The sequence below is a fragment of the Lampetra fluviatilis genome, chromosome 8 (assembly GCF_964198595.1).
Source record: "Lampetra fluviatilis chromosome 8, kcLamFluv1.1, whole genome shotgun sequence".
NCBI lineage: Eukaryota > Metazoa > Chordata > Hyperoartia > Petromyzontiformes > Petromyzontidae > Lampetra > Lampetra fluviatilis.
Genome location: NC_136282.1, coordinates 466,222 through 487,939, shown reverse-complemented (window position 1 = coordinate 487,939; position 21,718 = coordinate 466,222). Strand labels below are relative to the sequence as shown.

Below are 21,718 nucleotides of genomic sequence, written 5' to 3'. Positions count from 1 at the left end.
AACACTAGACATACAACACTGGAGGGGGTATCGGCCCCCTCACCCGTCTAACTGGGAATACACCCTCTAGCTACACCTAGCCTACCTCTTGGTCCTCCACTAACGGCTAGGGGAGGCTAGCTAGCCGACACTGGTAAGTCGGGCTCACGGTACCCGGAGTCCCAGACCAGCTCTTACAAGAGCACCGGCTCTGGCTCTCGGGACCACGCCGCTGGCTCGATCCTGTTCGGCCCTGATAAGGGCGGCGATCCAGGGGAGTCCAGGGCTCTATCTAGACGACCTTCTGTCTTCACTGGTTAGCTTCAACATCTCTCCCCGAGCCCTCCGGCTCATCCCCTTTTATACCAAAACCCCCGCTGAGGGGTGGGGCACCGGGGGATCCCAGCTCCGAGTCAGCCCCCCAGGCTGCCCGATGCGGACGTCGCTGGGAGCACCTTCCCGTGCACCGACATAGCCACGCCCACTGTGTTTCTTTCCCGTGTGATCCCATTGTATAACAGCCCCTCCGTAACACTCCTACATCACCCCCCCCCCCCCCCCCCCTGTACAGCTCGCAGCCGTCCCGGCTGCAACAAAACGACAATAAAAGTGTATTTACCCCTTGAACCCGCGTGTGCCTCACAATTTTTTTCAACAATAACGACAACAAGAACAACAACAAGAACAACAACAAGAAGAACAACAGCAAGAAGAGAAAATAACCCGACGCACCCCCCGAATAAATACGAATTCCGTAAGAGCACCATATATACAATTAGCAGGAAACCACACCACAGACACAACACACAGTGAACACAACATATACACAATCCTCCGGGCATCACAAAAGTCTGCGCATTTTCGCGCGCGTTCTTGCAGCAGGCCCGTCACACGGGGCAACCCCGGATGGCGGACTGTTGGGTGGCAACCGTCCGTGTCCGAGTGAGTCACTTTCTGTTGCCGCGTGACCCTCGGCATCCCCAGGAGGGGTTGGCGGGCATGAGCCCGTCACTCCCGGTGCACCTGGGGGCGGGACAGCCGGCAGCACGTTAGGTGAGAGCAGCGGAGGCGGACCCTGGGAGTCGGCGGACCCCCCACATGTTTGGCCATGCGTGTGTGAAGTGGGAACTCGGACCGCAACGAACGGTTTCAATCTGGAGGGGTGCACAAACCACCACCGCTTCCCCCATTTGATACGTACACACTGAGGCCGAAAAACCTGAACCACCTCCACAGGACCCCACCACGGCCGCACCAGTTTAGAGGAGGTTGCAAGTGGTACTTGGGGACAGTGTAACCATGCCCTGTCACCTGGTTTCCACTGCAGCACGTGCGCCCGACCCAACCTGAGCCTCTCGTTAGCCTTCTGGCGGAGGTCGGAATTTTGCATAGCAGCCTCCCGTGCCTCTGTTAATTTATCAATATTGAATTTCACATGGTCGCCCAATTTAGATTTACCCCGCGGCGTGGAGATCTGCAGCTGGGTCTGAACAGGTGGGTCAGGTTCGCGGCCGTACATCAGGAAGAAGGGGGAAAATCCCGTCGCCGCATGGGGAGCCATTCTATATGCTGCCAACACCCCTTGAATTTGAAGGTCCCAATCGGTCTGTGAGTCCGAGACCTGTTGGGACAGCATTGACGTGATGGTTCTATGCAGACGCTCCACCATCTCGTCAGTTTGCGGATGATATGGGGAGGTACAAATTTTTTTCGTGCCCAGGAGCTCACAGACCTCTTGGAGAAGTTTACCAGAAAAATTTTTGCCCTGGTCGGTCAGCAGCCGCTCCGGAGCACCTTTGTCCAGGACGTATCCCTGGACAAAGGCCTCCGCGATGGCTGCTGCCGACTGGTTGGCAAGGGGCTAGGCCATAGGCCAGCGCGTAAAATATTCCACCCCGGTCAACAGGTATCTGTTGCCCCTGGGGGTAGCGGGGAATGGGCCCAGAATATCAAGCGCGACAAGCTCGTTGACCCTGGAAACTCTGATGGATTGCAAAGGCGGGTTAGACTCCCGTGCTGGTGGTTTACGTTGCGCACACCGAGGACATGACCCCAACAGATCCCCGACATCCCTTGTCATGCCCGGCCAAAAAAAATCCAGCTGGAGCATGGCGAGGGTCTTTTGAGTCCCCAGGTGGAGGAGACGCTCATGCGTGGCCCACACCACCTTCCCCCGCAAACCAGAAGGGACCACCAGCCGGTGTCGATGGGATCTCCCGTCCCAATGCATTAACAGACCCTGGACCATCTCCCATGAGTCGACATCACCCCTCTCCCGCCCAGCACTTCCGACGCGACGACGCAACGCGAGGAGGGAGGTGTCCTCCATCTGGCGGCGCCCCCATTCAGCAACAGGCAACCCCAGCAAGGAATCTTTTCACTGTTGGGCAATCGAACCCGTCAACCACATTGCGTCAGCGGCGGCCGCCAGGACCGGAACGGACATGTCACTCGGAGGCCTGCAACGCCCCGACCCCAGGAGGCATGCGCATCCGGAGGTGGTTGGCAGCCGTGACAGAGCGTCCGCATTGGTGTGGCGAACGCCCTTACGGTACGTAGTTTCGAAATCGAAGTCCTGGAGAATCTCCAACCATCGAGACAATTGTCCCGATGGTTGTTGGACTCGCAGGGCGTACTGTAGTGCCGCATGATCTGTGCGGACGGTGAAATGCCGACCGTACAGATATCGGCGATACTGTTGGATAAAGTTAACAATTGCCAACAGTTCCCGACGGGTGACACAATATCTTTGCTCCGCTGGAGACAACACCCGACTACCGTACGCTACTACCCGTTCCACGCCGTCAACCACCTGCGAAAGCACGCCCCCAATTCCCGTGTTGCTCGCGTCCGTGTCGAGCAAAAAGGGTTTGGAAAAATCAGGGTAAACCAAAGGAGGAGCCTTTACCAGAGCGTCCCGGAGGGATCGGAAAGCAGCCTCCTCCTCCTGTCACCAGTGAAACCGGACCCCCTTAGATGTCAAAGCATGTAAGGGCATTGCAATCATTACAAAATCCGCGACAAACCGTCGGTAATACGACGCAAATCCAACGAAACTCCTGACCTCTCCCACAGAGGTGGGAGTCGGCCAGGAGCTGACACACTGCGTTTTGGCGGGATCGGTAGCAATACCTGAGCGTCCGACAATATGTCCCAAATAACGCACAGATTCGCGTAACAAATGACACTTCTGGGGTTTAAATTTCAAATTAGCAGCCCGCATTTTGAGGAAAACCGCCCGCAACCTCTGGAGATGTTCGTCGAATGTTTTGCTAAAGACGATAACGTCATCCAAATAAATCAAGCACGAGTCCCATTGTAACCCAGCCAAGACCAATTCCATCAATCGCTGGAAAGTTGCCGGCGCTGAGTGGAGTCCCATCGGCAACCGGCTGAATTGGAACAGGCCGTGCGGTGTACGGAATGCAGTTTTGGGTTTCGAATCATCGTCCAGAGGAAGCTGCCAGAATCCCGAAAGCAAATCCAATGTGGAGAAGAATCGCGCCCCCGCCAAGGCGTCAAGCGATTCGTCCATCCGTGGGAGCGGGTATACGTCGGCAACAGAAATTTTGTTGAGGCGACGAAAATCGACGCAAAACCGCAACGAGCCGTCATGTTTTTTAACTAAGACAATCGGCGCTCCCCAAGGGCTGGTAGAAGAAGAAATGATGTCGGCGGCTAACATGTCATCAACGGCCGATTTGACATGGTCCTTTTCGGCGGGACTTAACCGAAAAGGATTCTGGCGTATTGGCGCGCTGTCACCCATATCAATATGGTGACGCAGCAGATGAGTACAGCCCAGATCGTATTTGTTCCGACTGAAAACGTCGGAAAATTCACGCAGCAGTGTTTTAAGCTTTTGACGCTGTAAGTCTGGCAGGTCCGTCGATCCCGCACAAAGCGCCTCGAGCCACCCCTCATCACTGTCCGTATGTGGTCGCGGCAGAGGGGCAGCGCTTACGTGATTTACGACGGGCTCCTTACAGGGCACCGGCGTTGCATGCGCAAGCACGGTCCCCTGTGGAACCACCACCGTCCGCGACCCCACATTGAGAACCGCGATGAAAGGGTCCCCGTCCCCTTTAACGATGGTCTGGGCCGGAATTAAGTGAGGTCCGCTAACCCCAACCCTAGACGGTCCCAGCAGAACCCCCTGGTCCCCAATCCCCTTAGCGAAAGGCCGACGTAGTTTAAGAGGCACCAGCATCTGGGCCCCCGGCGGTACGCGTACCGTTCTATCGACGAGCGTCGGTACCGTCGCGAACGCCATCCGACCCGCAGAGGGAGACGGCAGAAATGACATACGTCGGCCCGACGGGAGCTCAATACAGCCCTGGTCGACTAAGATACAAATCGGCATTTTGGCCAGGAAGTCCGTCCCCAGCAGGCACGGAACCGCCAGCGAGGAGGAGACAAAAATTGGGCCAGAAAATTTGATATCCCCGATACAAATTTGCGCTCGAATTTGTCCAATGATGCCAAGTGAGCCCCCGTTAGCAGCATAGAACCGAACATCAACGGGCTGCAAAGGACGGCTCTGAACAGGAAGAATGTTGTAAATTAATTCCGAAATAATGGTCGCCGATGCTCCCGTATCGACCAGGATGAGCACCTCAACCCCATCAATGTGCCCCACAACGACTGACGACCCCGACGACGCGGCCACAACGCGATGGGCCAATACGGACCACTGGCTGGGTTGGAAATTAGTCCCCACAGTGGTACGTGTTGGCGCAACGGTGTGCAATTTCAGACCCCCGTTCGTTGCGGTGCGTGAGTGTGTGATGGGTGTGTGTGTAGGCCAACCATGTGGGGTGCCGCGACTCGCCGGGTTATGTTGTTGGAGCTTGGGAAGAGGCGCGGCGTCCTGTCGAGGCGTCGCCCCGCGCTGCCGAGGAGACCGGCATCCCGAGGCCACATGACCCCGGAGGCCGCAATTGTAGCAGCGCGGGAGCACTCCCGATGACTTTGGCTGGTCAAGGCGGCTCGGTCTGTCCCGAGCCGGCCGTACTCCCGCTCTCCACTCCAGCTGATGGTCGACGGCGCAAATTTCCTCCGCCGGGAGGGTGGCTGCAGCTACGGCACGGCCGGTCGCCGCCTTGCTGGCCTTTCGTCGCTGCGAGAGTAAGTTGGCGTGGAGGTGTCGTGCGGCCCGGAGGGAAGACATCTCAGCGTCGTCCTGCGCCACGACGACAATATCCAATTCGTCAGCCAGCAAGAGGATCTTCTCCGTCACCATGGCATCCACTCCTTCGTCATCCATTCGCGGGAAAGCCGTTCTTGCCAGTGCCAGGAGAGCTGTGCGATACGCCAGGGGCGACTCCTTGGCACCCCGCTGACGATCGTAGAATAGCTGTCTGCAGTCAGAAGGTGGTCCGTAGACTGCAGCCAGCAGCTGAAGCGCCATCTGCAGCGTGGCGCGCTTGGCTTTCGGCGCCGAGGTGAGAGTGGCGAGGGCATCGCTGTCTAGCATCGCCGGCAGCGCGCGGAGAGCCTCGGCATCTGTCCACTGCGCCATCTCCTGGTGTGCGAGGAAGCGCCGCTGAAAGCCGCCCCAGTCACCATCCTCGCCCACAAACTCCTTGAGGGGAGGTAAACGTTGGTGCAACGCAGCGGCCGCAGTCGAAGGTCGCCCCCCGTTGCTCCCGTCACTTGGCTCGGCTTCGGCGTGAACGACGAGTGGCATCGCCGGTCGCACCACTGGTGACGCGCTGGCCGCTCCTGATGACGTAGCAGCCACTGTACGCCCGACGTCGGACGCGAGGCTCAGCCCGGCCACGCCCTCTGCAGTCGCTGCAGCGATGGCGGGAAATTCAGAATCCGGCTCCGTGAAAGTGGCGGGAACCCGTGCTGCCCGTTGGCTGTCGTCGCTCCGTGGCGGTCCACCAGCCCCCAGCCGCGTAATTTGGTCAAGCGTGGCGGCAGCAGCGTAAAGTAGCTCCGCCAGTCTCGCGTGAGCCTGCCGCAGTCCATCTGCTGACGGCTCCCCTCCATCCAGACGTTGCGGTGTGGATGGACCCGGCCCCGGTTGCTCGGCGTCGCCTTCAGCCATCTCGGGCTCAACTTCGGCAGCGGTGTCCTCCGCCCCCGGTTCCCTGGCACGAGCCGTCCGTCGCGTGTCCATGTTCGTAGCAGATCACTTCTAACACCAGATGTAATAATGTTCCAGGAGACTTGGACGCCGGGGTTGGAGGCACACGTATTTATTCCGTGTCGGGTACAGCACAACACTGGACATACAACACTGGAGGGGGTATCGGCCCCCTCACCCGTCTAACTGGGAATACACCCTCTAGCTACACCTAGCCTACCTCTTGGTCCTCCACTAACGGCTAGGGGAGGCTAGCTAGCCGACACTGGTAAGTCGGGCTCACGGTACCCGGAGTCCCAGACCAGCTCTTACAAGAGCACCGGCTCTGGCTCTCGGGACCACGCCGCTGGCTCGATCCTGTTCGGCCCTGATAAGGGCGGCGATCCAGGGGAGTCCAGGGCTCTATCTAGACGACCTTCTGTCTTCACTGGTTAGCTTCAACATCTCTCCCCGAGCCCTCCGGCTCATCCCCTTTTATACCAAAACCCCCGCTGAGGGGTGGGGCCCCGGGGGATCCCAGCTCCGAGTCAGCCCCCCAGGCTGCCCGATGTGGACGTCGCTGGGAGCACCTTCCCGTGCACCGACATAGCCACGCCCACTGTGTTTCTTTCCCGTGTGATCCCATTGTATAACAGCCCCTCCGTAACACCCCTGCACACGTACACCAAGCTCTCAAGATGAATGGATATTCAGACCACACAATCCATAAAGCTATCACCCCAACCGTTGGAAAAGAACCATCTTAGGACCCAATCTAAATCAAAACCATCATACATAGCAGGGGTGATTAAAAATATTAAAAAGATTTCCAAAATCATGAGCAAACACAAGATCCAGGTTTGATTTAAACAGTACTTAAAATTCGTGATCTGATCCCATCTGTGAAGGATGTGATCCCTGACATGCAATACCCCGGCGTCTGCAAACTAAGCTGTCTGCCGCAGTAGTTATATTGGGGAAACTAAGCAACATGTCTCGGACCGTGTTCTTGAACATAAGGCAGATCTGAAACACGATAGGACCAATACCTCGGCCGTGGCTGATCATTGTTTAAATGCGGTGGGCTCACAGGAAATGTATTTCTCTAAGACGAAGGTACTTTGCAAGCCCACTGGCTATCAACAAAGATTCGTTCATGAAGCCATCCATATGTAATAACAGCCATAGAGGGTTCACGTGGGGATTGGCTTGCCAGTCCTGCTTTGTAGCGAATAAGAGATGAGTCTGGGAGCATGGCCTCGGCGTGATCACGGCATGTTAGCAGGGGTGATTGGCCTGGCCAATTGGGGCCTCAGCTAATGGGGAGCCGGATCAGAGGCGTGGTCCCGGGATTGACAGGGAACCATCGGGAACGGTCAACGCTGTCTATGGAGGATTGGCTGGGGGGTACCACGTGACGAAGGGATTAAGAGAGAGAAAGAGAGAGCAGTCGTGAGCAGACTTGGGAACGAGAAGAGCAGGAGCCACGTGCGTACGGGGGCTCTGGGTGCCACGTGCGCGGTGGGGAACTGGCGGGAAGTCTGCCCTCTCTCCGTTGTCTGTCAGCAATAGGGAGTGTGTGTGAAGTGTAACTGTGGAAGTTGAAAATAAAAAGGACTGATTCTGGAAACCGTCTCAAGAAGATTTATTACACATATATATAGACACAGACACAATTTCAACCGAGAAGATGGGTACAAACTGAGCAATCATAGGAGGGACTTTATTAACCAGTTTAAGTCATAACTGGCTGTGATGTTTCCATCCTACCTTCCAATGTTAGTAGTTATTTTCGACTCTCTGGTTTTACATTAACAGGTTAAATGTCACACACTAACACAGCCGCCGTCGCTCGTGTCCTCGATGTGGCGGTGGCTCTGTGATCTCACATTGACATGCTAATCTCTCACAATACAATGGCCACCTCCGTGCCTTGTCGTCGTGGAGGTAGCTCTCCGACCTTACATTACAATGCAAATTTCTCACTTTAACATCACTAGCTCCACCTACTTCGTTTATGACCCTTGGGCGACACCCATTTCAAACCTTTAAAACAGCCTGCCTCAGCAGCTTTCCCGCTCTTTTTTCTCTTGGTGACGATTGCTTGTGTTGTGATGGAAACGTCGTAGTTTTTTCTTATTTTTCTTATTTTCTTTGACCCTATCTACGTGACTTTACCGAAAGACCCATGAATAGGTGACGTCCTCCACATGGATCCCCCCCTCACTAATAATCATGAAAAGGTGACGTCACTCCACATCGAACATCCCCCCTCATTAATCATCATGAAGAGGTGACGTCTTCCAAATGGACACCCCCCCCCCCCATTAATAATAATTAGCGGGTGGCGTCACTCCACATGGGGGGCCGAGGTGCCTCCTCCCCCCTCCTCAGCGTCAACTTACAACCTTCACTATAAAGGCAGAACCCTCACGTCACATGATCTCCATAACGCTATTGAGACATAGAAGTAAAAAGGACGTCATGATGAACAAGATAATTTAACCTTTAATGAAATAATTATGTGTCACCGCAGCCTTACAAATTGCACACAAATTGATGCAATTCATATCACGTCGCGGTCTGCTTTTCACTTGCAAGTTTCAGATTTAGTGAAATGCACCCGTCCTTGGACGGGCAAAAGGCTAGTCTTTACATAACCGGCGAACATGTCGCCTTGGCAACATATCTTATATTTTTGGCAGTGATGACACCAGCATGCTTGCACCAAAATAAGAAGAGATATTCGCCGCACATGTGATTAGAGTTATAGTTACACCTGGACGCCTATTTTTAAGTGGTTTTACACATGAGACAAAATGTCATGCTCTTCTGTATTTCAGTATATTCCCTGTTGTCTTGTTAGACATTACATGGCATCATTGGCTATGAAACGTTTTATTTTATTACTTAAACAAATTATCAAAAAAGCACACTAGCTACAATAATTGTTATACTACAATGTAACAATTTCCATTTTAAACCTTCAGTTTAGGCATATCACACATTACTGTATGAAGTTACCTTCTTGAGAATAAGCTTTAACTAGTTCATCTTCAAGAAGGTAACTTTATACTACCTCACCTGGTATACAGGAGGTAACTTGAACTACCTCACCTGGAATACAGGAGGTCGTAGGTTCGATCCCAACCCTGGTACCTGCATATTTGCATGTTCTCCCCGTGGTCGCGTGGATTTTTCTCCGGGTCCTCCGGTTTTTTGCTCCACATTTAGAAACAAGCGTTTGGAGTATTTGGGTGCTACAAATTTCAACATGATAAGCCACGTCGTTGAGCTATTGTTTGTGGCCAGGTCGCTTCTGAAAAAAGAGCTATGTAGCTCAGTGGGCCTTACCTGGTAAAAAAAAAGTTTAACTTGCACGCGAACCTCAAACACGCTGTGCCACTGTCCTGTTTGTTTGTACACGCATGATCGCATCATTCATTATTATTCACAATGCATAATTATGCGCTCGTGCGTGTACAGCTCCTTTATCAAGCCACTGCTGGATGAGGGTCTCCTTACCCTGTGTAGGTCGTGGGGGGTTATAGCCATGTCCCAGCTTGCTGGCACTTTCAGTGATTTCTGGGTGCACTACCCAGAAATTTGCTCAAAGTGGTTCTATTAAATGTCGTACGTTTGATGTTAGATTCGGTCGAGAAAATGTTTCAGACACTGCTGGGTGTTGGTCAGCATTTGATCATTTTAAATAGGCACGTATAATTTATCTATTGAAATGTAACAATCTTGTAGGGTGGTGGAGGGTTAATGACAATAAATTTTGGCATAACACCACTACGTGGTCTAACCCACGAACACATTTGGATGTCATTATTTCAACATATGGATCATTGTATTGTCTACGGAAACCCACATTGCAAGTAATTACAACTGTACGACGACGACGATGGTGGTGGAACTGTGTTCACACTGATGGATGTGAGTAGTCTTCAGCATTTGTAGAAGACTGCCCCCTTAATTTCGCTCGCATGTGCTATAGATAATCTCCGCTCGGGGCCGGCCGTCCTTATAGGCTAATTAGGTGGTCGCCTAGGGCGCCAAGTTAAGCGGGGCGTCAAATTCAAGGGACAAATACAAATACAAAATATACAAATAAAATAACGAAGATGTGATTATTTCAATTCCCGTGCGCGTACAGAGGGAATATGCATTATCATCCATTTCTAAACTTTTATGAGATTTTATTGGACAGATGGACAGATGGACGGATGGACGGACAAACGTATAACTATGCCTCTGTTTAAAAAATACGTTTACAAAAAACATTAAATGGAAAATAGGGGCAATATGTTTTCCCTCGGGGGCGCCAGTTGCTGGCAGCTCGTCTAGGGCCACCCCTGTCCCCGCTGGCCAGAGGAGCCCTGTGGACTCTCCACACCATGTCCACAACCCCAGCGTCCTGCGACTTTCATCTCTTTCCAGAGGTTCCAAAAACGGAGGAAGAATTTGAAACCCGGCTAATTTTCAAGTCCTTCATGTTGAAGTTTGTCAACTCCTATACCAGCATCATATACGTGGCCTTCCTCAAGGGCAGGTAAGTTGCAAAAAGTCAAATCAATATTGCGTTATTTTGTCACAGGTTTTATTTTAAACAAAAATGATCAACATTCATTCGTAGTTCACAATCTTCCCTATACAGTACTTGAATGTAGGTAATTGAAGAGGGAAATTTCTAAACAAATCGTTTGTAGTAGTTTTACATTTTTGATAATATTTTAGGTTTGCGAATATAGTTATGGCAAGAATTTGAAGATTTCAACAAAATAAATAAATGTTGTACTGATCATTGAATAATTTGTTCATGCTTTTGTGATATTGATAGCAGTACATCATACATTTACAGGACATCTTCCAGTGTATGATATATTTTTTTGCGTTTGAATTCGTTTTTAAGATTGTACAGTACTTTATTCGCGTGTCATACTTGCCTCTGTTACAGAATAACTGGTTATCCCAAGAAATACTACTACATTTTACCTAATTATCGCATGGAAGAGGTATGACATGTCATCTAATATTTTTAAGAGTAACTATCAATAACATATTATGAAAATGCACGCAGTTTAATATTTAACACTGAGGCAGAGAGTCTTTATATATTTGGTTAGGATCTGTATCATCATCTTATTTGTTCAACACATTACCTACAAATATATGAATATGAAATGGCAGCTCTTGCACAAACACATTACGGATTACAGTGCAATGGAAACCTGTCTACACCGCATGTTTCAATCAAATGTTTCAGTAAACTCTCCAACCCGCTGGTGTCTGCCCTGGTACCCCTGTAGGAGTTGAAAAAGGGGGGGGGGAGGGAGGAAGTGCCTAAATGCCCTCATGAATGCTCTTAAAATCAATGCCCTCTGGAGGAGAGGTAGTGAATGGGTTCCATGTTTGGTGGTAAGCCTCCTCCCTGACCCTTAGTTTTAGATCCTCTAAAGCGGCAATTTCTGAAAATGTATTGGCCCATTCCTGTAGTGTTCGTGGATCATGCTCTTTCCAGTTGGTTATAATGGTGGGTTTCATCATGACATAAAAAATTAGGAATAATGTATTTTCTTCCCTGGAAAGGCCTTGAGGTTTTCAACCCCAGCAGGGACGTTTCTGGTGAGGGTGAAACAAATCCTGGTTTTAAAAAAAATGTCCCTTATAAAAAAAGGTGGCGATTTATTTTGCATGAAAGACTAGCTCTGCTCAGGAAGTGATTGGCACGAAAGGCAGTGGGCACTCAATTTATAATGGTCAGTTTAAGAGACCAAAGAAAAGCAACACCTTCACAACTGTTGCGTTTAAGAACTGTGCGTTGCCTCAAGACAGTTTCTTCAGTCGCAACCAAAGGAACTTATCAAAGATCCTAAGAGTAGCAGGAAAAACATCCCAAGCTGGAAATCCCACTACTGTACAGGATTCCCTTCACTGCAGTGTGCACATTCAGTAACTAGAACATAAAATGCATCGGCCACAGTGTTCTACGGTCATAACTAAGATTGTACACAGCATAAAAGTGTAGTGAGTCCAACTGAGTCGCAGACGTTGTCTTGGGAGTAACACTATTTATTACACCAACTCAACACACGCGTGGTTAGATGGGCGTTGAACGCCCATCTAACCACGCTATGGCAGAACTAGACACGGTTCGCTATCCTGGTCCGGACCACGAGCTGGGTCCCGGACCACGTGGCTAGAGACTTCTTCAACCCGACGTGGATCTTCTTCACCAACCACCCGAAGAACCCCGAGCCCCTCATGAGGCCCCCATTATATCGGCCTGGGCTGGGGCTGGCTCCGCCCCTCGCCCCGCCCACCTAGATCTCTCGAGCTCTTTCCCGAAGGCTCCCGAGAGCTCCTTTTTCCCATGAGACCGTCCAATGGCCCCCATCCACCGGTGGCCCCCCTCCAATATCATCTGGTCACGTGTATCACGCCTCAACATAACCCTGGCTGGCTCACACTCCCTCTCGCTCCCTCACCGGGAGCCCGCACCGCACACTGTACGTGGTGCCAGTTGAGTAAATCACTTTAAAACGTGGACCATGATGCCGGCACACAAATGGGCCTACTCTTCTTCGAATGCCCATGGATCTTTAACATCGACTGTGAATCAGATGCAATAACTTTTTATTGTTAATATACACCACAGTATTAACCAGGGCAGGCTCCCAAAACCAAACTGTGAACCTATAAAAAACGCTGCGGATGGAGTGGGTTCTGGTTATATTTATATATGTGTAGTGGGTTCGAATTAGGTGCACACACACGCAGCTTGGAGGCAACACTATTTATTAATGGTAAGTAATATAACACTGTACATGAGGTGGTGACCACCTTCCTCAACTCACTAACACTCTGGAACGCGACACAGACTGGACCAGGCAGGCAACGGCCTGCCTGGCCCAGGACGACGACTCGGGACTTGACGACCGATGATGTCTTCTCTTTGGAGTACAGTACAACAGCCTTGCTCTCCGTTCACACCACGCTTATATCTCCTTTGGCGTGGCCGGCTCCGCCCAGGCGTGGCTGGCTCTCTCCAGGCCACGCCTCCCTTCCCAGGACACGCCTCACTTCCCCCACCTCTGGGAAGGTCCGGATCCCTCCAGCACGTGACCCCCCAGGCACCCCCTTGGGGCCCCCAGCCCTCGTACGGGCCAACACAGTAGTGACCGTTCTATGTCACTACATCAACCCCCCCCTGTATAAACACACAGCCGTCCCCGGCTGTAACACAACTGTGAAACATCGAAAAGGTGTGCCTCCGAACCAGCAACATCAATAAATGACCGGCGACCGATAAGAAATAAAATCACGTAATATATACAGAATCGACGAGGGTAAACGGGAACCGCATAGAAAACGGGGAATTAACAACAAATATACATGAAAACTGGCTAACCCACTTACGCTCCAGCACAGCCCCCCCCCCCCCCCGTTAGAATCACGCATGCAATGACAGTCACCCGTTAGCACCCCCCCGCCTTTCCGACGTGGCGTCACAATCAGTAGCACGCGTCGGCCATATCGGGGGGGGAATTTCCATGTTACCACCCCACCGCCTTTCCGACGCGGCGTCACAACCAGTAGCACGCATCGGCCATATCGGGGGGGGAATTTCCATGTTACCACCCCACCGCCTTTCCGACGCGGCGTCACAACCAGTAGCACACGTCGGCCATATCGGGGGGGGAATTTCCATGTTACCACCCCACCGCCTTTCCGACGCGGCGTCACAACCAGCAGCACGCGTCGGCCATATCGGTGGGATTTTAACCCAGTTTCTCTCAAAGACTCGCATCGCAGCATATAGCTGTACCGACCGAGCTGAGACGACCCAGTCTCTCTCCAAGACTCGCATCGCAGCATATAGCTGTACCGACCGAGCTGAGACGACCCAGTCTCTCTCCAAGACTCGCATCGCAGCATATAGCGGTACCGACCAAGCTGAGACGACCCATCGTTCACTCACTGCACAACATGCACCCTAACAACTGAGGGATACAGTCTCAACGTAACAGGACAACTCCACCTGAACCTTACGAATCTCCAGCCCACTGTTTCAACGCGCCTCGGAGGGTCTCAACCTTCGAGCCGTCAGGTCAAGCTGTCAGCCATAGCATGACGGGACCACACTCCCCGAGCCATGTGAGCGCACAGCCCACTAGGCTAGACAAGCCACGGAGTGTCTCGATCTCCGGGCTGTCAGGTCAAGCCGTCAGCCATTGCATGACGGGACCACACTCTCCGAGCCATCTGAGCGCACAGCCCACTAGGCTAGACATGCCACGGAGTGTTTCAATCTCCGGGCTGTCAGGTCAAGCCATCAGCCATTGCATGACGGGACCACACTCTCCGAGCCCTGTGAGCGCACAGCCCACTAGGCTAGACATACCACGGAGTGTTTCAATCTCCGGGCTGTCAGGTCAAGCCGTCAGCCATAGCATGACGGGACCACAACGTTCATGTTAGACACGCAACACTCACTGGGCCATCCTGGTCAGGACCTGCGCCCCAAGATAGGTGACAGCCAGCAGCACAATTCCAAATCCCTGGCAGCATGTCACCATCGCAATTTAACACCATCACAACACATACAATTTGAATTATGATCCCCCACAGAACTGATCCAATGCCGAACAGGTACGCACAATTTGTGACGATCCCGAATATTCAATGGTCACAACAATACACCTCACATCCCGTATCCGTACACATCATCTCCGAGACTCGCATTGCAGCATGCAGCTGTACCAACCGAGTGGAGAGAGCAACACAATTTGACAGCAATTAACGGAAACGCACCCCCGATCGATGTAGAACACAAGGGGCATTCCCGCACAAAAGACATCATCTGTGCAACAACGGACAGGAGCCAACCAGTGAGGTTGAAACACACCGAACCTGTCATTTTAAAAACCCCTTCAACATTAACCAAGGGACTCAGGGCATTCGAATTTTGAGAGCAAAAAAACTATACACAAACCCCAAGAATCGCCGAATTGATTAATACAGTATATGCAGTATATGAAATTCGTACGGTCAATCATTTGGCGCAATGCTCCATCCAGTCCCCACATGGCAACACACACAATCAATACTCCAGACAATCCGTACATAGTAAATAATCACAAGCAAGTACCCAACATTCCATACCCTGTTAACAATTCCAAGCAAAGCTCCATACGGTCTGTACCTTGGCAACAATGACGATCAAAGTTTCTTACAGTTACACGTGACAATCACGAGCGAAACTCCATACAGTATACACAATAACAATGGCGATTTCGCAACAAAACGATGTAACAACACGAGTCGTTAACACGGCAACCTACAGCATATCAACGGAGCTCGGGACACCAACAACGAATTAATCATTAACTACACCCAGAAGATACCGATCTCGACGCCGTAATTAACAACAACACTGTTACAAGCAGAAACCCGCATGGTCGCCGCGTCACTTTATCACGCACACAACCAGACGAACACGCTCCGCAAACCAGCGAGTTAAAAAAAAACACCCGCGATCGCAACCCGGCACACGCAAGATGGGTGAAGTTATTATTATTTTTCTCGTGTCATGTCACGACTCGCCTGGCAAACTGTGAATATCGGAGGGCGGCAAGGTGGAGCACTGGAACGGCCCGAAGAATCTTTCATGGTGAACACGGCCTGCTCTTGCGAACCCATCCACCTCTCGCGCTCGAGCAGAAGGCTGGAACTCCCCCTCTGCAGGCGTTGATGTCGGCGGGAGCGGCATTTCGGCAGCAGGAGCGGCGTTTTGGCGGGAACCGCGCCCCAACCAGCCCTCGAGTTGGCGGGAACCGCGCCCCGACCAGCCCTCGAGTTGGCGGGAGCGGCGTTTTGGCGGGAACCGCGCCCCGACTAGCCCTCGAGTTGGCGGGAACCGCGCCCCGACCAGCCCTCGAGTTGGCGGGAGCAGCGTTTTGGCGGGAACCGTGCCCCGACCAGCCCTCAAGTTGGCGGGAGCGGCGTTTTGGCGGGAACCGCGCCACGATCAGCCGCCGAGTTGGCGGCCCCACCGCGTGGCCCGCATGCCTGGGCCTCCCCCCGCCAGCCCCCGCAGAGACGACGGTGTCCTCTCCCCGCGGCTCCATCGCTCCGTTCCCGATGGCGGCGAAGCAGCAGTGCGATGCAAGTCCCACCGCTCCGCGTGCAGCGCCATCTCTCTCTCTCTGTCACCGGGGCTGCCATCCCCGGGGCTGTCCGAAGGATGGTCGTCACACCATCCCCGTCGTACGAAGGCGTCCAGATGAGTTTTGTCTTTGTTTTTCGTGTGCCCATTTTACTTCCCTAGGATAACACCTAGCAATATTTATATTTCCACAACTTCTGACGCCAAATGTAGTGGGTTCGAATTAGGTGCACACACAACTTGGAGGCAACACTATTTATTAACGGTAAGTAATATAACACTGTACATGAGGTGGTGACCACCTTCCTCAACTCACTAACACTCTGGAACGTGACACAGACTTGACCAGGCAGGCAACGGCCTGCCTGGCCCAGTACGACGACTCGGGACTTGGAGTACAGTACAACAGCCTTGCTCTCCGTTCACACCACGCTTATATCTCCTTTGGCGTGGCCGGCTCCGCCCAGGCGTGGCTGGCTCTCTCCAGGCCACGCCTCCCTTCCCAGGACACGCCTCACTTCCCCCACCTCTGGGAAGGTCCAGATCCCTCCAGCACGTGCCCCCCAGGCACCCCCTTGGGGCCCCCAGCCCTCGTACGGGCCAACACAGTAGTGACCGTTCTATGTCACTACATATGTGACTATCACTTATAGCACTGGCAACATACAGACGAAAATGCCTCCTTGAAGATATTATTTCTGATGAACACCCACTGAGTGGTGTATGCTGTCCACAGTGTGCCCCAGGTGGATGTCTTCAGGAGCTTGCCCTGCAGCTCTGTATCATCATGCTGGGCAAACAGCTCCTCCAAAACAACCTGTTTGAGGTTGGCATCCCGTGAGTATGAACTCTGCGTGTGTACTTTTGCAATAAAAAAATATTTGACTTTCCAGGAATCTCAAAAAAATTCCACCAACTTCATGTATTATTTGTTCTTTATTCAAATAAAAGGTCGTTGCGTGAATGTGTATTCAAAATGTGTTTTTCAAATGCGGGTTGCACATTTTAGCATAATTTTACTACCGTTCTGAACCAGAGTGCATAATTTAATCCCCAAAACGATGCTTTGTAACTGTAATCAGGGTCAGAATGGTAACATTGGAATGTGTTACTGGTACAAAAATATCAACAAAGTAAAACAAATAACGCTATATTGTGCAACATTTGAGTTACAAAACGTTGCATGTTGTAAAGTTGCACCCACTAAGCTTAGCTTCAGTGTAGGTTTGGCTGTCCCCGCTCTTCTGAACAGAAAAATTAAGAAGCTCTGCCGTTATCTGCACAAGAAGGATCAGCACAAAAAGGCGAGCCACCTAACGGAAGAGGATGGGATGGAATTGGGATGCAAGGACTATGAGCTGGAGCCATTCACTGGGCTCAATCCAGAGTACATGGAAATGGGTAATCAAAATGACTTACATACAACAGGTGGTATCCAATACGCCTTCACGTTATCAGTTATTGATTTACAGCAATAGCTGCAATGTCACCCGCAGTATTCTCACGAACGTTGCTGCCATATTTTGTAAAAAAACAAATGTGAACTTAAGGCAAATTAGGAGCAGATAATACCAGGTGAGTAACGTTTTTTCTGTTCAGGCAGTCACCTGGAAGTTTATCTTGCGCACAAACTGGTTGGTGTTAAAATGGTTCATACATATTATTATGAAATAGTATTTAGAAAGTCATCATCATTATCAATAAAGGAAACATCAAAATACATTCATTACCGAACAGCCTTGTTTTTCAAGAACTGATTAGCCACCCTCACACTCTAATGATTTGAATCAATTATTCAATGCATGTATCGTGCATGAGGTTAACATCATCAATGAATCAATGCATTCTCATATGCATTAAACTGGTGCCCAAGGTAGTTGCTAAGACAAGTAAAGTAATATACAACTGCTTTAATCAGCTAAGAAGAACAAATTCACACCCAGAAAACTTTAATCTGTATTTTTAAGCAAAACTAGAAATCTACATTTCTAATTCTGTGACTCTGATGTATTCAATGCATACCTGTTAACCCCTTATCAGTGCCTATCTTATTACATACCAATTCAGATCTATTGGTCACTCCGTGCCCTTATACATGTCAAAGTTCATCCTACAAAGTCCCATCACAAGGGAGAAACACAAACACATAGACAAAACAAAACAATTTCCCCTTATTGAAATGGCTGATCGCCGTATTTCCCTGTACAAGAATACGGATAAACCGTATGGGTTGACAGCTATGTCAATGTAGTAATATTGTAATATGAGAATATATCCGGCTCACTGACGTATCACAACTTGTCATGGTGATTGGCTCTGCCGGTCCTGGTTTACAGCCAATGGGGGGGAAGCCTAGGGGCATGGCCCTGACGTGATGGAAGGGTGACAGCTATGGAGAATGGTTCTGCTGGCTTTGGCCTCAGCCAATGGGGAGATGAGTCAGGGGCGTGGTCCCGGGAGCTGACGAGGGAGCCTGGAAGATTCGATGCAGGCTAACGAGGATTGGCTGAAGCGTACCACGTGATCCGGGTATTAAATAGGGGTAGAGAGGAATGACACGTGGTCAAAACGGGAAACAACGGAGGAGGGGGCCACGCGGGAGCGGGGCTCCGAGTTGCCACGTGGCAGTGCGTCTCTCTCGGTCTATCTGTCCCTTCACGTTGCCTATTATCAGCGTGAAGTAGCTGTAACCTAAAGTGAATAAAAGACGGATTCCAGAAGTCGTCTCAAAGAGCTTTATTACAATAATATGAACAAATTTCAGATTCCTAAGAACACAGGATGAGATGTTACTATCCTTTGTGCAAGCACTTCCAAGAGTTCATGAACAGTGAGCCTGGTGAAATTTGGGGAGCGCATCGTCAGTAGTGAACCTTTGGTTCCTAGGGTGTTTCGGCCTTTCATACTATACACCCTCCCCAAAGGCGGCCAGTGACAGGGTGATCAATCCTACGCTTGCGTCCCATTCCCAATTAGTCATAGGAGTTGCCTTGTTGTTGATAGCCAACATCCCATGGGACTATGCATGGCAGGGGCGTCCTCCTCCCTGAGTCAAGCATTGTTGACTGCATACCTCCTGGCCCTCTCACTTTGGGGCCCAGCTGGGGTCTTTCCTCTTCATCTAGAGCCACTGACTGCTGCCTTCTGCCGCCTCCGATACAGCTCTGATTGCCGAACGCTGGCTCTGGCCCTTAATTCCCAGGTCTCTAAGCAGTCTGGTTGTAGATGTTGCCACAAAACCTCTGCAGCCCACCTCCACTGGTCGGACTTCTGTGTTCCAACCATGATGCCGTGCTTCGGCAGCTAGATTGGCATAGCGCAGATGTTTTCGCTCATAAGCCTCATCTACTGAGTCCTCCCAGGGTACTGTGAGCTCAATGATGAAGACCTTCTTGAGCGAACGGGACCAGAGCACCATGTCAGGTCTTAGGGTGGTGGTTGCGATCTCCGGAGGAAACTCAAGTTGCCGGCCAATGTCAGCTAGCATTTTTCAGTCGCGGGCCAAGCGCAGCTGGTCTCGCTCTAATGGTGTAGAGCCGCTCTTCGGTGGTTTAGCCCCTTCGCGGACAAAGGTCGTCCGTAAGGGGTGTGATGCTGCTGGGGGTGGTGGTAGGGAGTTGGTGGCAGCTCGCTTGTCCTCCAGGGCGGAAGCAAGGTTTTTAAGGACTTGGTTGTGACACCAAGTGTAGCGTCCTTGGGTGAGGCTTGTTTTACACCCTGTGAGAATGTGCCTGAGGTTGGCTGGCATGGAACAGAGGGCACAGTCCGGATCTTCACCATACCATTGGTGAAAATTAACTGGTGTTGGAAGGACGTCATATGTTGCTCTGATGGAAAAGCTCAACCGCCTCACTTCCATGGCCCACAGATCCTTCCAGCTGATCTTCCTCTTCTCCACACTGTCCCATCGAGTCCACTGTCCCTGTTTGGCAAGAGAGACTGCCTTGGCCCACCTTGCAGCCTCCTCCTGATGGCGTACTTCCTGCACTACCATCTTCCGCCGCTCTGGTGCAGTGGCCTTACTCCAAGCAGCACGGCTAGTTAGCCCAAGGCCTCCTCTCCCTTGCTGAACATGACCCATTTGGGGTAGAGAGGAACGACACGTGGTCAGAATGGGAAACAACGAAGGAGAGGGCCACGCGGGAGCGGGGCTCCGAGTTGCCACGTGGCAGTGCGTCTCTCTCGGTCTATCTGTCCCTTCACGTTGCCTATTATCAACGTGAAGTAGCTGTAACCTAAAGTGAATAAAAGACGGATTCCAGAAGTCATCTCAAAGAGCTTTATTACAATAATATGAACAAAAATAAATACTTAAAGAAACATTGGTGCCACAATACCAATTGTGATATGGGGACCCTTTCCACAAAGGCAGGTGAAAGCCAAAATCTCCCATCACACAAAACCAACAAACAATGTCATAATGCTTCTACACATATGTACGGTATATTGTATACAAAAACTACTTCAAGATGTTCAACTCTACCTTTGACCCAAATACATTGCAATTGCTCACAGTTCTCACGTGACCTCTACTTTTTTGACAGTATATTATTTTTCGATTTAAACTTTCGTGACTGCAGGGATTCATCTTCTTGGTTCTTTTGGTAAAGTCACGTAGAATGGAAATAATAAAATAATAAAAAATAAAACATAATAACGTCGTGACAATTATTTTATTATGTTGTATTTTTATTATTTTATTATTTACATTCTACGTGACTTTACCGAAAGAACCAAGAAAAGTATATTATTTGTGTGGATACATCCAATGGCAGAGCCATTGGATGTATCGACGCGTGTGCGGCGATGGTGCAGCCATCGATCGAGGGTCGAATTCGAACCGTGTGTGATCGGCATCGCGCTCGCTGAAGGTATGCCTTCAGGGAAGTCGTGTATTATATATGCAACTGTGCACAATTCTGTGAGTCACTTATAACTGATTTGCCGTTACTTATTGCCAATTATGGACTCAGACTATTGTCCTATCATCTCATCCGAGTCCCTGGCACGTAATAATATGCTACACAGTAGCAGTGGGGGTCGCAAAATGCCGATTTATTACTAATAAACCCGAATGATTCGAAAAAAATGATCAAATCAAAATTAGGGATTTCGATCGGATCATTGGGGGGGCACGTACCCCCCCCCCCCACTGTATGCCAGTGGATACATCTTCAGTTCCTTGTTTGGTGATTTTAATTTAAGTGATGTTTTATACAATTAATAATACGGCAAACCTCGTGTTTTCTTGACCAGAGTATGCCTGGGCCTAGAAATCTCACAATCTCACAAAGTTAGTAAAATGTATTCATCAAATGTGTAAAGGATGAGAAAAAACGATCAAAACTATGTTTTTTCATTTTCAGTCGATCCGAGTTCAATTCGAAATGCCTAAAAAAGAAGTGATTCATTTTTTTAATTCGCCCCTTATTTAAAGCAACAATAGTGCAGGCATGGAAATCGTAACTTTCAAACCACACAAACACATGTAAAAA

General features: G+C 50.6%; 1 protein-coding gene across 2 annotated transcripts in view; it reads left to right on the top strand.

Annotated features, from left to right (window-relative positions):
- Window positions 1-21,718, top strand: part of LOC144933763 (anoctamin-1-like) — an 86,607-nt gene that overhangs the window by 41,296 nt on the left and 23,593 nt on the right. For both annotated transcript variants that reach the window (XM_078858833.1, XM_078858834.1), the window contains exons 15-18: window positions 10,496-10,607; window positions 11,013-11,070; window positions 16,960-17,060; window positions 17,476-17,624. In XM_078858833.1, coding sequence (XP_078714959.1) covers window positions 10,496-10,607; window positions 11,013-11,070; window positions 16,960-17,060; window positions 17,476-17,624 — 420 coding nt within the window. The remainder of the gene's footprint in view (window positions 1-10,495; window positions 10,608-11,012; window positions 11,071-16,959; window positions 17,061-17,475; window positions 17,625-21,718) is intronic.